This window comes from Diceros bicornis, chromosome 1, assembly GCF_020826845.1.
Source record: "Diceros bicornis minor isolate mBicDic1 chromosome 1, mDicBic1.mat.cur, whole genome shotgun sequence".
Lineage (NCBI taxonomy): Eukaryota > Metazoa > Chordata > Mammalia > Perissodactyla > Rhinocerotidae > Diceros > Diceros bicornis.
In genome coordinates this window covers 59,183,889-59,206,322 of record NC_080740.1, presented here as the reverse complement: position 1 = coordinate 59,206,322, position 22,434 = coordinate 59,183,889, and the positions used below count along the sequence as shown (strand labels likewise).

The 22,434-nt window shown below is 43.1% G+C and overlaps 1 protein-coding gene across 9 annotated transcripts in view; it reads right to left on the bottom strand.

Annotated features, from left to right (window-relative positions):
• Positions 1 to 22,434, bottom strand: part of LOC131406372 (protocadherin alpha-C2) — a 162,156-nt gene that overhangs the window by 18,159 nt on the left and 121,563 nt on the right. For 6 of the 9 annotated variants that reach the window (XM_058542278.1, XM_058542307.1, XM_058542316.1 and 3 more), the window contains exons 2-3: positions 10,908 to 10,966; positions 7,993 to 8,081 (exon numbers count right to left, since the gene is read on the bottom strand). The exons of 1 other annotated variant lie outside the window; for it this stretch is intronic. In XM_058542278.1, coding sequence (XP_058398261.1) covers positions 7,993 to 8,081; positions 10,908 to 10,966 — 148 coding nt within the window. Of the gene's footprint in view, positions 1 to 7,992; positions 8,082 to 10,907; positions 10,967 to 19,283; positions 22,234 to 22,434 lie in introns of those variants that run through there. 2 more of the 9 variants (XM_058542299.1, XM_058542270.1) reach the window with 2 other exon arrangements.

The window sequence follows — 22,434 nt, the reverse complement described above, 5'->3', positions numbered from 1 at the left end:
GCCCGGCATGTGGGACAAAGTAAGAGTAGTGTGTTAGTTAAGTCATAGGGTTCAGCAGCAGGCTGGGTTTGAATGTGGGTATTCATTAATGAATTCAACAAATATTTATTAAGCATCATGTGTGCTAGACACCTTACTCGACATTGGGAATATAGTGGTGAGCAGGTAAGATGTGTGAACGTAAGGAAGTCACTTAATTCCTCTGAGCTTCAATTTCCCTATCTAAATCATGGGAATCATAATGTATTTCTCTCTTGTTTAATTAGGCAATGCATGTAAAGTAGGTATCACAGTTCCCAATAAATAGCAGCTATTATTAAGTCTTCTTTTCTCTTGTTCTAAAAGACTATTTCTACAACCCAGCGGGGCAACAGCACAGGATTTAAAGACTTTGAAATTTCAACAACAAAGACCTCCTACTGACACACACTTCCTTGCTAAAAGCGCTAGCTGAGAGAAGGGAATTTCTGTATTCCATGGCTCATCATCAAACAAAGGCAAGCTCACAGGCTCAAAGGTGTCCACCTCAGGGCCATTACACACCTGGTGATGCTCTTCTCCCCCCACAGCTCCTTGACATGTAGTTTGGTGCACATCTAATGTAAATCATTCATACTGGCTCAGGCTTCTAGCCTAGCCACAGACCTTTAGGTGACTGCAGGTGATTATGGGAGCAGAGATGTGACACATGCGTTCTTAGGTAAGACAGTATCTATGAGGCAGAATCAAAAAAGATAAGAGAGAAGACTTGGGGAAGTCACCTCACTACTCAGCTTGGCCCATGAAGCCGCCTAGAGCAATAGCTCTGGACACAGGATTGGTCCAACGCTGGAAGTAAGCCGAAGCTGGCAGACTTTCCTGGACTATTAACAACACACTTGTTTGTTCAGACTTTCTGTACAGCACAGGCTTTACTTACTTTTTAAGGTTGTTCGGTTGTTTTTTTACATCCAATGGCAGTTGTAATTGGGAGGCCCAGGGTGCATGTTTGGGATTCAGCAGTCAAGGGGCATAACTCTAGTAACAATAAGCTCCTCATCATCCCTGTTCTCTTGTGGATCCAAATTTGGTTCCTAAAAGTTACCTTTCTATATCCTAACCTTCTAGATCTATACCTCTTGAGTCTGACTTCTACAAAGCTCTCAATTTCCTACGTTAATACTAGCACAAACATTCATTTCCCCCTTATTTCCTTTGGTACTGCCATCCTCAGGACTGCCTTCTCCCATCCTCACCTAGCCTACTCCCTTGGAGACAGAACATTCCAGGCAGGGCTGCTGCTGAGGAAGCTCTTGGTCTCACTGAGACAAGAGTGGAATGGCATCGATCTCTGCTCGCTCTCCTTTTTCTGACTGTGAGTAACGAGCTCCAAGTGCTGAGGGAGACTCCTCTCCAATCCACAGGCTCATTTCCAGGCTTCCTGGCAATGAGCTCTCTTATGACCCTTCCCTAGAGGCCCCCAGTCTCTAGCCAGTGCTTGACCTGAATATGTTTCTCCAGATTAGGCAATGACCTTCTCAACTGCAAAGTTGACTGCCTCTGTAAAAATTAACTTTTCAAATTCTTTTGGAATCTGGGCTGTTTCTCTGAAAATATTTGCCATTAAAGACACTTGCTGTTGCTGGGGACAGGCTTTCATTTCTAGTTTACTAGAATCAGTGAGACTGAGGGCAATGCTTTCTGGAGCTGCAAAGCTTAAAGGAATTACACGTTACCACTACTCCTCTGCCCTCACCCAGGTCATAAGTAGGTCCTTCTTGTCCAAGCACTTCCCAGGGAGGAGCTCCAAGCCCACCAATTCCAAACAATCTAAGCAGTCTTTCTTCTAGAATGAAGTGCAGACTCTTACCTTCTACTCCCTCTTCCCCACAAAGCTCTCAGACACACAGGTGGCCTTTGAACTGAGTCAGGTGGCAGAATGGGTCCACCCCCCTTCCTTGGTCCTTTGTGACCCTAGGATCTCCCCAGTAGAAACTTGAATTTCTGTTTTGATAAGGGGCTTAAAAATTCAACTACAAAGGATGGTGTGTAGAGAAAACTAGAAAGGAGAGTAGTTTGGAAACTCTTCTGTCCCATGCAATACTCTTAAACAAAAAGAGGATAAAGTAGGGGGCCAACCCCATGGCGTAGCGGTTAAGTGAGCGCGCTCCACTGCTGGCGGCCCCGGTTCTATCCCAGGTGCACACCGACGCACTGCCTGTCAGGCCATGCTGTGGTGGCATCCCATATAAAGTGGAGGAAGATGGGCAGAGATATTAGCCCAGGGCCAGTCTTCCTCAGCAAAAAAAAGAGCAGGATTGGCATGGATGTTAGCTCAGGGCTGATCTTCCTCACAAAAAAAAAAAAAAGAGGATAAAGTGAATTATTTTTCTAAGATATATTCAAAAGTTGTTTCTCATGACGAAGTTTTCAAGTGCCAGACTGTATTGCTCCAGTGGCACATTAAAGGGATCAATGATAACCGAAGGAACCATAATGAGTCTCCATTTCCCGACCCTGCATTAGCTGCTTCTCTGCACCTGTGAGATCTGAAGGAAACTGCAGCCTAAGGGAACAGTTCTTGCTGCTCTTCTCTCCTCACTACACCCTCTAAAAGGTATGCCCAGGAGCACATGTCTAAGGGCACACGGGATTGGATTTTCAGGAGGCACATGATCTCTGTTTGGGGTCACTGTCAGGAAGAAATTCTTTTATTATGTATCATGGCCCCAACTCTGCCTGTATTCTGCCCAGCGCTACCAACCCTGGAAGAATTGGTGTAGGAAAAATGAGAGAGGTGCAGGAAATACAAGATGTGGGGAAAGAACTGTCCCAGAATCTATCAAACAGAAATGTTTAACTTCGGAAAAACCAGGAAGTTATCATTCTAGTTTTTTTATTTACATGACAATTAAAAATAGAAGGTGCAGGGTATTCTTGCAAGAAAGAAATGGGGAAAGTCATGGTTGGACAGAGCCAGCAAAAACTCAAGCTTCATGGCTTCTCCTAGGTAGAGGATTCCCATTCCCCCTCCCACACCACCTTGCTCCCTCCCACCAGGCCAGTTCAGAACACACAACATAAGCTACATAGAGAACTCCAACAGACATGATGAGCTCCACACCCCGAGAAAGCAAAAGTGCATCTTACAAGGACTCATGTTTCTCAGCTAGAGACCACGAAGCCAAGCTGGTACTCCTGGGCAGTGAGATGCAAGATGAGAGGGGAGGACACCGACAGGAGGGAGCTGCCCCACCCACAGAGATCACCTATCATTTTTGTTCCTAGTAAGGATATGCACACACCTCCCAGGACTATCATTGCCATGACAACAGCAGAAGTTGAGGGTGAGCAGGTTAGTGGAACAGCACGCTTTCTAAATTCTTGAACAGGGCCTGAGGCTGCACTCACTCATGAAGTGGAAAAATTCATGTTGGCAGTGTTCCTAAATAGATTCCAAAAAACTTAAGGATCATGGCTTTCTTCCAGGGAAGAATCAGAGAGGGAGTCTCCATGGAGCACCTCCATGAGGAGTTGATTTTGTCAGAGAGGTGGGAATCCCAAAGACAAACAAGAGCATGAATCCTCCTACAGAACTAGAGCACATAAATGTGTCCGTTTTCCACAGAGTAAAGAGATGTGGCAAACCAGGGCAAAACAATCCCTCGAGGACACAAAAAGACAGGCACTTTAAAAAATCTTACCTATAATAGAGCCCTCCCACAGAGACTACTCAGAACAACTCAGACCTAAATTCTAAAGTTGAAAGATAGACTCATACCTTGAAAAACCATAAAAATAGCTACCATTTACTGAACATTGTTCTCCAGGCTCTGTAATCCATGTGTATTATCTCATTTAATTCTTGCAACAACCCTATAAGGCAGACACTACTATTAACTCCATTTTACAGAGAAGGGAACTGGGAATCAGAAAAGTTAAGTAAAGGCGCCAGGGACGTACACCTGCTGAGTGGCAGAGCTAGAATTCAAAGGAGGGTTACTCTGACCCAGAGCCTGAGCTCTTAGTGATTATTTCTCTGGTACAGGGAAAGGCTTCCTGCTTCCTGCAAGAATCATAAGCAGATGCCTTCCTTACATGGTTTCTGAGCCTCCAAAGATATTAGACAACCTCAGGAATACTTACTCTCAACTCAAGACCAGTTCTTAAACTGTAGGGTGCATCGGGATCCCATAGAGGGCTTGTTAAAACCCAGATTGCTGGGCCCCGCCTTGAGAATTTCTGATTTAGTGATATTGTCAGTGCTGCTGCTCCAGGAACTATACTTGAAGAACCACTGTCTAGTCTCTCTAAACCAAAGCTCTCTAAGTAAGCCTTATCGCCTTAGTCACCTCACCTACCTATTAAACTTTCACTGTTCAGTCCCAGATCCCCTGGGGTGTTGCTTGACAAGCTATAATGTTATCTTTGGCAGTGCTGTGTGTTTTGGAATTCCCTAAGCACTTTTGAAAACAGTGAATATTTCCCACTCCAAAAATAATTTACTGTTGCTTTAGGTAAGTCCTGAGATCCTATGAAATGTAGACAGAGGAGCCTGGAAGAACCCATGGGAGACAGTAAAGCAACCTGGCACCCTGAAGACAGACCAGCTCTCTGAAAGGGAGGGCAGTCTTTCTATAACCTCTCGGGATTCCCTCTAGGAACTGGTCACAGAGGGCACTTATTAAAACCTCTTCAGAGCATTCACACTGAGAAAGTTAAAGAGTTGTAAACGAGAGTAACTGGCCCTTTAATGCCCCACCCCCCAAACACATTCCTCCATCTGAAGAAGTGGCTGTAACTGTCTGCTGGGAACTCCCTAGTTTGCTCATTTTCCTCCTCTGCTCAGTCTCACGGGAAGCTGGTGAGGAAGTACGAAGCCCACGGTCCAGGTCTGCTTACACAGAGGCGAGGCTGGAAGAAGAGGCCAGTAATCAGGATTAACCAATTTAATGCCTGACTTGTTTATCCTGCAGGAAACATCACCTGGTGATGTCCCCATTGATCCCTTTAGAGCGTGGCATCTTATTCTAGGCTTTTGTGGACTGTGAAAATAAATGAACAGTTTAGTGACAAAGCAAAAGAATCCAGCAACGGAGGAAAAACAACTGCAAGGAACACATGTGAATGAGGATCAGTGCACAGGCAGCCTCTCTCCCTTTGTGCCCGTGGCTGCAGCGGTCGTGAGTGCTGGTATAAGAAGGCGCTGCTGGTTCATGAGAAGGTCTCAGCCACAAGTGTAAGGAGACTCAAGCACCAGGAGGAAGCCTTTTGGAAGCAACTGTGCCTTCATCATGAAGCACTAAGGGCACCAGAATCAATGAAAGGCAGGCTCTACTTGGAACTGGAAAATGGTTTAACCAAATTTTTTGAAGCATTTTCTATTTCTTTGGGCAGAACTAATAAATCTTCCTCATAAATCTCCAGGAGGGTGCTGGCGGGTGACTGGACTGTACAGATGTCAGGATGATCCAGACAGCCTTAGAGGGTCTGTATCTGGGTCTAGAAATGAAAACTACTGAATTCTGGCCAGCAGGTTATCAGCCAAGTCAATCACAGATTGCACAAAACAAAAGTATCCCAGGAAAAAAGGAGTAAGAAGATTAGACGTTTATTAGCATCATACGTCAAGCTCTATATTCAGCCCTTTCTTTCTTCTTTAGTTATTATGGCAACTCGATAAGATAGGTGTTATTATTATATTCAATTTACAAATGGGGTAATTAAGAAAACATGAATATAAGCAATTTGCTTATGCTCATCCAGCAAAAAAGGTTGGAAGTGGAATTCAATTCAGATCTGACTCAAAATCATAATCTTAATCTTTATGCTATATTCCCTCCAAACAGTGCAGAACATATTTTGAGTCCTAATAACCTAAAAGTATCAAAAGGACAGAGCAGACGGCAGAGGAGCATCTCTTTAACTTCATATCATGGTGCAGAGGTATGTTGAAAAGTATGGTTAGGTCAGCCATGGAATAATTGGAAGATATAGGCTCTGTCCAGCTCAGTCCACGAGGACTATGATGCATGAGTCAGCAGCCAGGCACAGTCCTGGATGGAAGGGATTATTCAAGTGGGGTTGGGATGGGAGGGAAGGGGAGCAATGGAGACTCCTTCCCTATCTTCCGTCAAGAAGATGGGTTCCTAACATTCTTTTGAATCTGAAGGAGAGACCTTCAGAGGCCCAGAAGCAGATGAAATAATCAGTAGACAGTTCCTACTTCACATTTGCCTAGGAATAAACACCACCTAGCATCATCAATGAAAGGGAGAATGTATTCAAAGTTAGTTCTTGGCTCACCAGACTGACCTACAAAACAAGAAAAACCCTGAAATGAGGGCAGGATAGCAGGGCATGATTTCTCATGGCTGCTTTGATTGAGTAGTTCTCACCTTTCCAGATGCCTCCCCATCCTGCAATACTCGGTAGTCTAAAACCGCTTCCTCGTCCATCACTTCTTCACTCCATTATTGGCATTGGGGTTGCAGATTTGTCAATGGACTATTTTATGTTCTTCCACTTGCCATCTGGTGGCAATATTAGCTCTCTAATGAATTACTTTAACTTGTGCATTTGTTTTTTGACAAATGTGACTTTCAGTTGAATTATGCAACATTCATAAATAGCAAATGCTGGCTGATTAGAATCAAAGAAAACCCTTAGAGTTGCCAGCAAAAATGGGCTCTTAGCTGCACATGTTACTTGGATAGCTTAATCATTTGAAAGGCACCTGATTATTTTTGGAAAGAACTTTTTACACACACACTTATGTCATCTGTTATATATGTATGTATGTATTTGAATTTGGATGGATTCCTCCAAGCTAGCCATGCTATGAATATAACTGCTAGATACACGTGGATTTAGAGCTAGACACACTTGGGTTTGAACTCTACTTCTGCCACTTATATACTGTGAACTTGCGTATGTTTCTTAACCTCTCTGTGTCTCCTGGTTTCTCATATGTAAAATAGATATAATAAATCCCTTGCAAGAGAGTCATGAGGAATAAACGAGATCATGCATGTAATGTGCTTGGCACAGTGTTTGGATATATTATGGCTCAATAGTTAGTAACTATTATCATCATCATGATGTTCTATTAATAGAGGATTATGGGAGACACCATTTTTAGTCTCCATTATCCTTCCTTTCTGAAAACTGCCACAGGCATGGGCCTCCAAAGCCATATTTTTATTATATGACACTGCTTTGGTGATCGGACAAGAATAAGGAAATAAAAAAATATGAGTTTAAGCAATTTTTCTATGCTTACCCAGCCACTGGGTTCTTGACCCAAACTGGCAGATACTATTTCCTGAAAGTTTATATTAGGAATTGGTCCCCATTGGTCCTCTGAACTAAGAAACTGTGAGGCGATCATACTTGGCAATGTGCATATCAAGGCAGTAAAAGTCAGTCTGCAGAATGATGTAGATGTGCAGAAAGAAGCAGATCTGACTGTAACTTGATGTCAAAAAGAGTGGTGCTTTGGTTCTGATAACTTTCCACTTCCAAGAGAAACCCCATTCCATCTATCTATCTATCTATCTATCTATCTATCTATCTATCTATCTATCTATCTATTATATATCTATCTACCTACCTACCTACCTAGTTATCTATCTCTGTTTTGCTTACAACTTTGAAGGGGTTTCCGTTGTCTTCAACTAAAAGATCTTTGCTAACAGTGTCATCTCTATGCATGAGGCCACCAGATCTTCTCCGTGTGGCTTGTCTAGCCTAAGCATTTGAAAGGTACCTGGTTATTTTAGAAAAGAACTTCACACACACACACACATACACACCCCCTTATGTTATCTGTTTTCAACTCCTGAAGGACATTAAGTAGAAAATCAAAATAATCATGTATGTAAGGAAGTTATGCATGTAAGGAAAAGAAGAAAGAATAAAAAGAGAGCCATTAACATTCCTGGTCTTAAAAAAACAGGTTATCTGATTGCTTTCCAGAACCCAAGCAAGAAGGGAGAGACCCTGGGTCTTTACCTGGTGTTGCACTGGATACTGTCGGCCACTGCTGATCAGGCCCTGCTGGACCAGCCCGCAGAATGCCAGCCTCCTCCAGGTGCACAGAGCTGAGTAAACACACAGACCCAAATAATGGTTAGACCATAAATGCCTTTCCAGATCTCCTTCTACCCTCAGAAAGTGCTTATATCTCTGGAAACTGGGCTGCAGCTAACACAATCTACTCATGCTTGAGCTGAAGCAATTACTGCTGAGCAGTCACCTTGCATAAACTGCAAAAGCACTGCTGACTTCCTGCCTCCTATACCATTCAGACAATAAACATGTTTTATCTTTACGGCAATTTTGGTTTTCATTAATGCCATGTGGCGTTCACTAAATCTAACAAGAAGCCCCTCAGAGGGCTAATGCCATTTTAGCATCTTAATGGTGAAGCAGATGAGAAGAGCTTGTTCTCAAAATCCCCAAGCCTATCTTGCTGGTTCTCTTGTTTCTGGGTTCTCTAGAGCAAAGAGGAAAACACATGAAAAGTATTTGCTGATAACTGCAGTATTATTCCAGTTTGGCTACCCAATTAATTCTTAATCTTATTTTGTTTTACTCTTTCTGTATCTTTTACTCATAGATGACCCACCCTACATTTCCTGGGACTAGAAGAAGCCTATCACCACCACTCACGGATCCCAGTTGAGAATAGATTAATTTGGCATGAAATATTGCAGGGAGTGAGACATGAACAGGGAGACCCTCAGAGGAAGGAGAGATAGAACATAAAATGTTCAAGGGTGGGGAGAACATCATATTCATTTATGTATGTCTAATGCTAGCACATTTTAGACCCTCAAATATTTGTTGGATGAAGGAAGAAACAAATGGGACCCTAAGAGTAAATATCATCCAAGAAAACCCTCACCCAAGTTAGAAGACACTTTTAAACTAGACATTGGTTCATCTCGCAAATTTAGTTACTAAAATGAAATTTATACTACCATATGAAGAGGTTAGGTGATGCAACAGAACAAGAAAACATGAACTATTGTGGGGGAAGGCCATCTATAAGTTCAATATTCTCTTACTTTTTTACTTCAAATGACATATCTAGTGGAAATTCACTCATTAAGCTCCGCCCTATTGCTATTCTTCCCTTCATCTACACCCTAGAATCTTCTCTTTTTTCCAAATATCAATATCCTTCAGGTGCTCCTGGATCCTACCAGCAAATTATACGGGTTCAATCAGATTCATTCGGAAGATGTAGCTACCCTGGAACCAGCTCAGCTCAAGGCAGAATTTTCAAAGGAACAGTTACATGACGTCTGAGGCTGAAAAGGCCAAGAAGCCAAGCACGTGTGTGAAAAAGATGAGGGTTATTTAAGTTCACAACTCTAATATACGTTCAATGTACTACATTGTGAGGAATAAATTAGATTTAGCTTCAATTTTTATTTCACTTCTTATCCTACTTAAATCTTATGATATCTTAATTGAAACCTGAATAAGAACAGATTTGGCCTTTTTTTTTCATTTGAAAATCAGATAAGGAAGTGATATGTTTTAGTATTTTATTTTAAATGTAGTTTTTAAGGCGCATCTCATAGCTTTGGTACTTTCCAAGTAAAGCACTAATTTATTGGGAAAGAAAGAGTTGGTGTTGTAAACACACTTTTTCTCTTGTGTGGCTCCACCACAATAGCTCAGATGCAGGCAAACGCATAAGGCGGTCTCTAACAAATATAAAGAAGCCTCTGATACCTAGTATTCTGGCATCTACATGAGCATTTCTGGCCTAAAATTATAACCCAGCTTCCAATGTGACATCTCATCAAGCCAGCTACCAATCTTCAGCCCTTCACTGACTGCTTCTTGTTCAGAAATAGCACCCATTTTAATGATTTCTGCTCAATTTGCAATGCAATGCTTGAGACTATGTTAATTTATTTTAACTTAATGCATTTTTTAATGGGCTAAAACTAATTTATCATTAACTCAACACATACTTTGCAAGCTTTCTCTTTAGAAATTGACCTAGGTTTGGTGAAGATCTATTTAAGAGTTGCCCAGATATTTTGAGGGGCTTAAGTTTGGAGTTTATTTCTTCTTTAAAACTAAATCCTTTTGGTGGTAGTGATCATTAGTTTCTTGGCCCTCCCCATTTGGTTTCCAAAGACACTCACAAATAATGAATCTTTTATTTGGCCCCACGGCATGGATACTAGATCAGCTCTGGGAATCATGGTAGTTAATCAATTACTGTCAAATAGACAAAGTAGAGAAAGCAAAATTATATTTAATCTGAGTCTTAGAGTAATACTATTACTCTAGGTTAATTTAAAGTAAGCTAGATTTGGTCTCCAGATATTTAATAAAGGCCCTTCACATGGCTCATCCTCTGAAGACCCCATGCCATTGATGGCAATAAGATAGCAATGAGATGGAAAAGATAAGAAGACTCTAACAGGGGGGAACATGAACAAGAATAACAACCAATTATTGTGGTTGATAGGATATAACAGTTAACGTGTGATAGAAAAGCAAGGTAGACAACATGTACATGTACATTACACAATGTACTCGTCTAAAAGCATCAGTATTAATTACATTTTTTAAGGGAGGGACAGAAAGTTTAGGTGGAGAAGGAATAAAGGAAGTTGGAATTATTTCCTTATAGAAATTCTGATGAGAGAAAGTACAGAGTAGCCCATCTCTATGATTTTACAGGGACTCTTATTTGCTAGCACTTGATAAGCATTTGGCATGGACCACTTCCAACATTTCAAGAAATAGATGCAAAGAAAAAAATAACTGCATTCCCCTGGCAAAGTACCTAAAGCTTCTTAGTTTTGACAGCTGCTTCTGGCCTATGGAGACATAGTTTATTTGAGCCATACAAAGTTCAAGTTACTTCTGTGTGAAAGAAGGAGGGAAATACATACCTGTGCATTCCTGCTCTCAGGGAGGCAGAGTAACGCCAGTCAGGATTGGGCTGTCGTGGCTGCAAAACCACAAAGGGAGTTTTTGTTAATATGGCAAAACAATGATCTCCCAGGGATGATGTTAATTCATTAGTTGTTTCCTAAATATTTCCATGCCTCTAAAAAAAGTATTGAAGGAGCCATTTCATGTGCAACTCTAAGATGATATCCATCTATATATAGCACTTCAGGAGAAAATTAAATTCGCACATGAGGGTCCTTGCACAGACTAAATATCACGGAAAACCAGATTTAATGGTGCTGTGAGGACCAGCGTTGGCTTCGCCTTGCACCATACAGGTCTGTGTTCTTAAAGCAGCACTAGGGAAAGGGCAGTCTGTTTCGAGACAGCAAAAGCTTTTGTTGTTTTTGCCCTCAAACGCCCCATTAAGGGAATATTCCCAATTTGGTATTCTAGCTATAACAGGGCACACAACCACACAAGTTCTGCTGGTCTGGCTGGACTGCAGAGGACTGCAATCTGCTGCTGGCTCTGCAGACTGCAGCATGTTTGACCCAGGACAGATATGCCCAGTCACAATGCCAGCAACTGATAACTGCCTCTTCTGCTGATTGAAGAGGAATACTAGATAGAGGAAAACAAACCACTGCAGAGTTTGACCTTGTTTTGCTACATAATCCTCTTCAAAGAATTGTACTAGTTCCCTGCTCCTCTGAGTGCTTTGCCTCCTCACTCAATTACCATTCACTAAGCTCTGATTGCTGAACAGGGAGTAGCTGAAAGCCAAGAAGAACCTGACTCACTCTGCACCACCTATGCATTGGAAAGATCTGTTGCCCTCTGTCTACAAACTGTCAATTCAAAGTGCAGGGGACAAAGATGAAAATACAGGCACCTAAAGACGGTCAGGGAATTTACGTGCTGAATAGAAGCTCCTCAAGGGACAAAATCAATCACTACTACTATCTGGTATCTATTAGCAAAAATCTTATTATAAAAAACCTGTGATAGACATTCCTCTCAATGTGTTTTCATGGGCAGAGATTAAAGTGGCCCTGTCACTGAATACCGAGGTCTATCTGAGTGGAAAGATGAGGATATGGAGGTTGTATTCTATATTTTCCTCTGGATTATAATTATCATATTTGGTAGACACAATGCTACAGTAATACCAATAAACTATTTCAAAATGTCAATAATTCTTGTTCCTCTCATTCTTATAGTTTATTCAAGGCATGCAGAGTATTTCATAAACACACTTCTTCACAACACCTAGGGAAGAAGTGATCAGCATACAGACTTTAGGATGGCTAGATGGTATTCAGAGAGTCAGCGAAAGTCAAGGCCCAGAAAGAGCCACAACTCTAGGATATTACACCTCAACCATCCCCATATACTAACTGCCATCTCTGGTCCCTTCCACTCTGCTGGCAAGATATGAATATGCAAGCTGCTTCATTCTTGGTTTTCAAGTTCACAAAATGCTATGGATGTTCCATATAAAGTAGCATAAAACTATCTACAGATGAAATAAAAGGGTTCCCATTTTCTACCATGGGTATTAGAGGGAACAAAAGAGAAAATATTTGCAAATCATTTTGTGAACCTGAAAATATGACTGAAATACTTTTTATTAATCATATCTTCACCATCTCTCCCCTTTACCATCAGCAGCACTAGTGTCAGCTTGTCAGCTGTGAGAACTTTCCTTCAAGAAAGGCTTTGACATCTGTTGAGTAAATGTTGCCAATTTCTCTATGACTGGGTAACATTCATGATGAAACTTTTTTAACCTATTTTTATGAAGAGGCAACTTCATCTTTGGAATGAAATCACCAACCTAATTTTACCGAAAGGCACAGTTCTAGCAGAACTGACCAGGAAACTCAGTTCATTATACAATCTCACTTCCTCAATGACATTTAATTTGTCGTGCTGCTATTTTCTATAACAGTCCATCAGCAACAAGATGCTTCTCGGATTCATTTGCCAGAATCATAGTTATGAGATGTCTTATGGCATTAAGATCAGGTAGCGAAAAGGTAAGGAAGAAAGTAATTAATGTTTTAAGTAACCCCACAATACTAGGCAATGGGATGAGTATTTTATATATATTATTGCATTTATCCTAGCACTTTGTCAGACCGTAAATTCTATAAAAGGGGTTATATCTGTTTTGTTCATAAAACATACAAATAGCCTCAGATATTCATTTATTTAGCTATGTCTTCAGAGCCTAGCAGGGTTCAGGTATTTGGTAGGTTTTTAAAATGTTTTTGAATAAATGAACTATCATGCAAGGGGAACATTACTGTACTTAAATTACAAAAATGAGAAATCTGAGCTTTAGAGAGATCAAATTACTTGCCTGATTGGTGGGTTTGGCTGATAGTCATGTTTAGGTCTTCCTAACGTGGGAAAATCTGTGTTTTAAATAAATTTACATGGAATGACACATATTTTTTTTTTCCTCTTTTTAAACTTCTGAGTTTCCCAGATATGGATTTATTTTAAAATGATCCAAAATTGAAAGTAATAAAATGTACATGGGTTTCACTTAAACTTGATTAAACTTGGAAAAATTCAAATTGAAAGGCTGACTACTGATATACTGACACAATGGAGACATATAGTAAGGCCCTGAACTAACTGTGATTGTTTAGTTCTCTAATACTTGGATGATACGTTCTAGGACTATGCTTAACTTCTATTGGTGAAAAGCCTCAGTGTTTTCTGCTGTTTCAAAGCTTAGTGCTTTAGTAGAATAACAGTCACAAAGCTCCAGATATGGAAAAACTGGATTGGATAGTTTATACGGGTGATGTAGTATTATTGAAGAACAAGAACCCATTTAATTTTCTATCAAAATTATAACAAAGATTTAATTTGCCCTGTAATGGTATTATTTATTACTTATATGATAAAATATTTGAGCTACAGAAAGGTGAATCACCTCTTTCAAGACAGATTTAAAATAAAATAGGTTAAAAATACCTTATGTCATAACTTATAGGACTACTCAGGAAATATATGCTATCTTCTTATCATGGAAATCCATGTTGAAGCTATCAATAAATGGCCCTCTGAGACATGAGACTATATGTAGCATCTCCTTTTCCTTCCTAACAGAACTCTATTAAGGATGTATATACTGCATATTTCTCACAGTGATATTTTGTGAACATTGATATAAACTGTGATAGGCAGAATCCTAACATGGCCCCCAAGATCCCTATACCCCGGTGTATATGCCTTGCATAATTCCAAGACTGTGAATATGATGGATCTACTCCATGATTAGGTTATGTTATATGGCACAGCTGGTTTTCAGAAGAAGGGATCATTCATGTGGGAATGACCTAATCACATGAGCCCTTTAAATCTGGGTCTAGCCATCAGAGACAGAAATTAGACAGATTTGAAACACGAAAGGGATTCCATGTGAGAGAAGATTCTCCACTGTTAGCTCTGAAGATGGAGGGGGCCACGGAGCAAGGACCTGAGAGCAACCACTAGGAGCTGAGAGTGACCTCCAGCCAACAGTAAGAAAACGGGAAGCTCAGTCCTCAAGGAACTGGATTCTGCCAACAACTTGAATGAACTTGAAAGCAGACTCTTCCCCAGAGCCTCCAGCAGAGAACCCAGCCTGGCTGACATCTTGATTTCAGCCTTGTGAAAACCTGAGCAGAGAACATAGTCACACCAGACAGGACTGTGAGATAATAAATGAGTGTTGCTTTTAACCACTAATTTGTGGTAATTTGTTACAAAGCACTAGAAAATGAATGCATAAACTGTTGGTCATCAAGACAAAAAGGAACATAACATTTAAAATAATCATTGTTACATTACATGTAATGTAATGTAAATCAAAATAAAAAGATGATAAATATGAGAATTCTAGGTGAATACTTGCCTTTGAAAACAATCATTTACAACCCTAACCCACAGAGCAGAAAAATAAAATAAAAATAACTTTAAAAACACACCTAATGGGTTCCAGTACAACAGAAAATGCTCGGTTTGCTTAATTCTGAATGCACAGCCTGGTAGCACAGCCGTTACTCTCCCTCACAGTTTCACTTCCCTAGAGCCCAGAGTTCCGACCCTGCAAGGCCAGAAAGGAACTGATGTTGCTTATGAGCCAAGGAACTAACATTTCTCTTCATCTTTGCAATGTCAGATATTTCTTTGCATGTGTCAAGTTCAAATACTTGCAAGAAAAAAAACTGTACAATTTTTAGGCTAGCAGGTTTAAAACACTGCTAAGGAATCCTCTTGACCTTTGATTTTTGAAATCATGATTGCAGATTATAATGCTCAGAATATTATTATATGAATAAGTTAAATTTATATTCATACTATAAAATGCACAGGAACACTGAGCCAGGTGAAGTCCTACAAAAGTCACATTCAAAGACACCTGTAAATTCCCATTAAATTCAGCTCAACCTTTGGACTTGGTGATGGTAATTTTTCCTCAAACATTTGCAAACTGACATCATCCTGACCTCTCATGGAGAGCAAAAATTGGTGGCCAACCAAGGCAAGTATCCAGAACCGATTCTGCTATTCTGTCAGGCAGACAGCATGCCAACAGACAATTTATAATATGCCAGGCTGTGTCCCTGCAGAGTGTTCTGAGTTAGACCAGATGCCCATGTGACGCTCACTCCCGGGTCAGCGGAAAGGGTAGACCAATGACATTCAAGCTATAATAAATAGATTTCTTGATCAGTCAGAATATGTGCAAGACAAAGAGACAGAGAAGAGCTTAGCCGTAATTGCATCTGGCTCAGCAGATCAGCAGAAGAAGGGAGGAAGGAGGTAATTTGAAAAAATTATTATATTATCAGACCAAAGAAAAAAAATCTTTGCTCAGAAGAACAGTCCCATAACCAATATGGAAATGCACAGCCCCATCCACTGAAAAGTGACCATCAAAGGATGAAATACTGGAATGGAAATTCACGGATACAATTTCCTTGCCTATTCTGATCATTGTGCAGTTTTTATAAATTCACCACCATGCCACTTTACACTAAGTGTAAATTCTCGTTCAGGACAAAGTCACCAGATAGAAAAGTCAGCCCTGGGAGAAATAAATCAGGTGCCACTGAAAGAAGGGTTTTCAGGTCACTACATCTGGATTCCGGTGAATATGTACACTCAGTGGCAGAAATAACTGAAGATTTGGTAACTACAAATTGCTTTAAAATAAGTGAAAGTGAATGTAAACTTAAGTCATTTCTGCTACTCTTTTGTGATTTCCACATCATGTGCCAACTGGTCCCTCTGAGGCACAACTGGACAGATCCACCGAGAGCACTCAAAGTGACTCACCAGCAGCCACAGGACGATAAATGCACAAAATCCACCTGAAGATTTGGTTCCTTTTCTTGTAGACTCTGAAGAAGGTACCAGCCATATCCACTATCAGGTTTTCAGAAATCCCCAAAGAAAAATTTTGCCCCATTGCCAAATAGTTACTTCAAAAACCTCACTGCACAAGTGACTTGTGAAGTAAAGCTCACTGGGGGTAAAATCCACCAAAAGATTAGAGTCTGGTGTTAAATGCTGATGTTTAATAAGCAACAAGAGAGAAATCAGAGAAAGAACAGAGATAAAAGATCTTAACAGGTTTTGCCAATGGTAAAACAAACAAAAATATATTTACTCACTGATCCTCCCATTTGTGACCTACTTCTAGGCAAGGAATGACTCTTTTTCCAAAGAGTCACTACTAGGTGAGCCAGTGGTAGCCTAAATGCCTGAGTATCCCATGTCAAAAGGAGCATAAACACTGGGATTTCTGTCTACTCGTACTATTTCAAAAAGCACAGTCTTTGGTGTCAGACAGACATGACTTCAAATACCATTAACAGAGTGACTGTGTATGTTACTTAACCTCTCTGAGCTTGTTTCCTCATATGCTAGAGGTTGATAAATGTTTGTTTAATGCATGACTTACGGGTAATGAAACCACACATATATTGCAAAGCAAAACATTTTTACATAGCAGGGTGGTCTGTGAGTGCAAATTCCCTTACTCATCCTTTTCAATCCCCATCTAACTTTAATGTGGGCACATGGCATTAATTGTACCCCAGGACCCTCCTGCATCTGCAGTAACTAGGCAGGGAAAAGAGAAAGTCTAAGATGGAATTTAACAGGTTGATCTAGCAGCGACTTTCAGAGTTGAGTGATTTTGTTCCCACTTTGCCATGCTATGACAATGTGACTCACTCTCTCCCTAAAACTGCAATAATTTCAGGAGTGGTAGATTTTAGGGCTCTTCAGAGGACTTCCGAAAGTGTCTGCAGAAATTTGCCTTTATAAAATCATGCACTCTCCTGACAAAATCCCACAAGAGTAAGCATTTTTCTGACATAATTTTCTCCCTAGATTAAAGGTTTGTGTACCAAAGTACCTATTAACACACAGGTCAGTGTAAGACAGAAATAGTTCATGTATCAAATTGCCCCAGGCTTTGAGCCAGGAGAGGAAGGGTAAGAATGTCATTCCTGGAAGATTCCGGCTCACAGCTGGGGGCAAAACTGAGTCTTGCCTGCCCGCCAGCTCTCCGTGCCTCTTCACCACCTGCAGCCCACTGAAGGCCCAAAAGGGCTTCACAGGAATTTGCTAAGCAAATGTCTATAGCATCCTTATTTAAAGCTAAGCCCTTTTATATGCTTCCCAAACCTATGATCTAAAGAATTCTGGAAACTCCTTGATTTTTCCCTGTTTTTCTTAATCTGCAATCTGCCCCCTGTGGCTGCTCAGCACTGACAAACATCAGGCTGTTCTGATAAATCTACCTACAACAGGGATGGGAAATTCTCCTCTCAGGCCATCTCTGTTTTCTCTGTACTTATGCATTACTTTAAGATCAGCATGAATTTAGAATGTGAAAATATAGACATTAATAAAAAGACGGCAATATGTCAATGAAAATATATCACAAAAAATATAGGAAGGACAAATATTATTAACACATTTTGTAGTAGCTACAAAAGTCCTAGCTACAAAGTAGTTGTTTGGGAAGATAACAATTCATCTCTATTTATGGGACAAAATTTTTGCTTCTGAAATCCAAGTTTAAAGTATCACAAAGCAAATCTCTGTTATTTAAAGCATGCATATGGAGATAAACACACTACACAAACACATCCGTACATTCATGCACTGTCAATAATTTGTATGCCTTCTTCACAATAATGAGCAAGCTGGCCTTACGGCTATTTAAAACTTAAAACCAGTGTATTTACTAACAGCTGTCTTTCATGTATAGTAAGCCACCCATTTCCCAAGGCTTTTGCAACCAAATTTTAGATCCAGAAAATGAATGCGTGCTTTGGAACATGTCAAAGTATTGTTTGGAGTATTGTCATTTAACCTAAAGACACAAAGGGCTTGAAGAGGCTACTTCACATCTCATCAAAACCTTAGGAACTGTCAACAGGAAATCAGATTACAGATTTCATTTAAGTTAAATGTAGGGAAATCCTCTTACAATGAATTCTATGCCAAGAAAGGTGACTAGTGGGAGAGTTCTTTCCCTCTTTTCTTTCTTCCCACTCCCAGCTTGTCCTGGTCTTCACCAACCCCCCACATCCCTAATCCACTCATTCTAATACCTTCCTGGCCGAACCAGACAAATTGGTTTTTGGTCTCTCTGCCTCACCATCATTCATTTCCTCTGACAGCCTCTAGAGAAGAGTTACCACATCAAATAACCAAAGCAGACTTTGGCTTCAGGGTTAGGTCCACATTCTATGGCTCTACCACTTCTGACATGAATTTCCAAAAGATCCTACTGCATTAGTTCAGTGCAATTACTGGAAATATTAACTGGATAATTTTCACTGCAGGCAGTCCAAGGTATAAAGAGGAACAGCATACAGAGGTGATCACCACGGCCCCTAGTGGTCTCAGAGCTTTTTAAAAAACAACACTCCTATAGGATTTCAAAAGAGAACTTTCCCTGCAGATAATAGAGCAGAGGCCATTTCTCCTTGAATCTCATAATGTTATTCCCTATAGCACCATCTTATTCTCCAGCCTGTTCTATTTCTCCACAGAGCTGTGCTTTAACATCAAATATTTAAGACTAATCCTCATTTCTCAAAGAATTTTATAGTCAAGCCTTTATATATCTGAAAAGAAAATGAAAAGTAAAGCAATTCTCTAACGCTATTTTTCCAGAAAGGAAACATAGCAGATTATAATCAAATTACGTACTATATATGCATACTCAGTTTATCAGATAACCCGTCACTGTTAATAACTCAATAAAGCCAACCACATGATATTGGGGGGGTGGGGTATGTGAAAAATGCATGACTTTGTCGAAGACCCCTTGACTGCTATCTCACCTCATGTTGAGAAACAGCCTCATTTTTGAGGATAATCAGGTTCCCAGCACTCTGCCCACTTTGGCCTGTGAGGTGCCTGCTGTCACCGGCTGCTGCTTGGACTCCCCCAGGCCCCGGTCCTGTCTGGGCCCCTGTGTTGTAAAACATGAAAGTGTCACTCCCTGAGCCTGCCGTCAGACAGGCCTTGTAGCAGTAGGTCTTAGTGAGGGAGCCATTCCCTCGCACTTCAATGAAGTGAGGCTGCACTTTGAGGCCGTGCGGTATCCTGGCATCAATATTGTTATTGGCCTGTTTGTACAGTTCTGCAGGGCACCGCTCCCTCACTCCACAGAAGCCTCCACAGCACGCCGTGCCATATGCAGTGTAGCGGTAACACTTGATGATGCTCAAAACAATGATTGTCAAAAGAAATATAAAAGACACTGTGCTTAACGCTATTATTAGATAAAGTGTAATTTCAGAGTATGTCCGAGGACTCTTAACATGTCTCTGAGTATCAGGGAGGATTTTGGAGACCCTATCCACCACAGCTATTGTAATGGCCACAGAGGCTGATAGTGATGGCTCTCCATTGTCTCGGACCACCACAGTCAGGTTGAAAGTGGTTCCACTCTCGTCTCCCATCTTCCTGGTAGTCCTAATTTCTCCTGTGTGTAGCTCTACTTTAAAGAGATCCAGGTCAGAAGTCTGAGCCAGATGGTAAAAGAGCCAAGCATTTTGCCCAGAGTCTGAGTCCATGGCTATGACTTTGGTGACCAGGTAGCCAGCAGGGGCAGTCCGAGGCACCATCTCAATGGCTGCTGATGAATTGGTTGAGGTAGGGTAGAGGATGTGAGGGGCATGGTCATTCATGTCCACCACATACACGTTGGCGGTCACAGTGCTGCTCAGGGGTGGGCTCCCCTTGTCCTGGGCCTCCACAGTCACCAAGAACTCTCGAAACTTCTCATAGTCAAAGGAGTTGACAGCATAAAGGCTGCCACTGGCACTGTTAATGGAGACATAAGAGGTGACTGGTAGCCCTTGAATCTCCCTTTCCAGGAGGGAGTAGGTCACCTCTGCATTCTCCTTTTCATCTGGGTCTGTGGCTTGCACAGTGCAGAGCAACACCCCTGGCAAATTGTTCTCCTGGATGTAGACAGAGTAGGAGTCCTTCAGGAAGCTTGGAGGATTGTCATTGATGTCAGAGATCTCAACCTGCAGTGTCCGCTGGGATGTGAGCTGTGGTACTCCCCCATCAGTGGCTGTCACCGTGATGTTGTAGGCAGCCACCCGCTCCCTGTCCAGTGGGCCATTCACCACCAGTGTGTAGGAGTTTCCAAAGCCATTCAGTCGGAAAGGCAGTGTGGCCTCCAGGCCCAGGCTCACTTTCTGGTTGTGTCCTGAGTCTTGGTCATTGACACTGAGAAGGGCCACGACAGTGTTGGGTGCAGCATCCTCAGGCACTGGGCTATACAGGTCCGTGAGCATCACCTCTGGTGCATTATCATTCACGTCCACGATGTCCACCAGCACCTTGCAGTGACCCACCATGGGCACTGGACCCCGGTCAGTCGCCTGCACATAGATCTGGTAGGAAGAGGCCTCCTCATAATCCAGCGCTCCACTTACCCGCACTTCCCCCGTGCTGGCGTCGATGCTGAAGAGCTGCCTCTCCCGGTCCGACGTGTAGCTGCTCAAGGAGTACCTGAGCTCGCCATTGGAGCCCTCATCCGGGTCTGACGCATTCAGCTTCACCACCAATGTGCCTGGGGGCGCATCCTCCCGAAGCTGGACGCGGTAAGTGGACTGGTCGAAGGTGGGAGAATTGTCATTAGTGTCCAGGACACGCACAGAGATCTGTGCCGTGCCCGAGCGGGCTGGGCTGCCCCCGTCCACAGCTGTGAGAACCAGGTGGTGCAAGCCTGCCTGCTCGCGGTCTAGGCCCTTACGCAGCACCAGCTCCAGCACCTTACTGTTCTCCTGCAAGGGTTTAAGGTCCAGCTCGAAGTGCTCGCTGGGGCTGAGCTCGTAGGTCTGCACCGAGTTGGCGCCCACGTCGGGGTCCTGTGCGCTCTCTATATGAAAGCGCGCTCCAGGCGCCACCGATTCGCTTACCTGAAGCTGGTAGTCCGGCCGCGGGAAGCGTGGCGAGTTGTCGTTGATGTCCAACACCTCCACCTCAACGGCGCTCACCGCCACGGGGCTGTGCGCCAGTACTTCCAAGCTGAGCAGGCAGCGAGGCCGCTGCTCACACAGCGCCTCCCGGTCAATGCGCTCGTTGACGAAGAGCGCTCCACTCGTCAGGTCCAGCTCCAGGTAGCGCGGGCTGGGCGCACCCAGATGGTTGATGCGCAGGCAGCCCGGCCCCAAGCGCCGCAGCTCCAGCCCCAGCGCGTTAGCCACGTTGCCCACAAACGCGCCGGGTGCCTGCTCCTCCGGCACTGAGTACCGCAGCTGGGAGGCCGCTGGGCCCGGCAGCAGCAGTAGCAGCAGGAGAGGCAGCAGCAGCAGCCAGGACATGGGCGGGCGGAGTCGCGGATGCTCTGTCGCCCCAGGTCTGGTGTCCGCCAGCTCCATAGCCACCGGCCGCGGCGGAGGCAGCCGGGCAGGGCCGGAGGCAGCAGCTTCCCCAGCCGCGCTCCACGCCCGGGCCCCGCCTCTGCCTCCGCTCGTGCCTCCCTGCGCCCGCTCCCCCACCGCTCGCGCGCTAGCAAACGCCGGGGGCCGCTCCCCTCGCGGGCCCTCCGTAGGGCTCCTGGCCCCGCCGTCCCCGCCGACTCCCCATATCCCAGCTCTTCCGCTCGCTTCGGAGTCGCTCAGCCTTGCTTCGCTTCCTGCCGCCGCCGCCGCCGCTGCTCCAGGGGGAGGGAAAAGGAAGCAGAGGGGGAGGGGGAGGAGTGCTCAGCAAGTCTGGCCCCGATTCCGCACCCAGGTGGCGAACGGCGACCTGGACTGATCAGTTGCTCCAGCCGCTCCAGCCCCAGCTCCTTCACCCTGCCTGTACCTGCCGGATCTCAGCAGACCGCGGAAACACGGCCACTCCCTTTCTCCCTGCCCCCACGGTCATGTTCATCCAGTCTCCGCGGTCTCTGGGCTGCTTAACGGGTCTTGGAAGATTATTCTAGGAAAAGCAGTTAAATCTGTAGGACTCGGGCTATCAGCTCCCCAG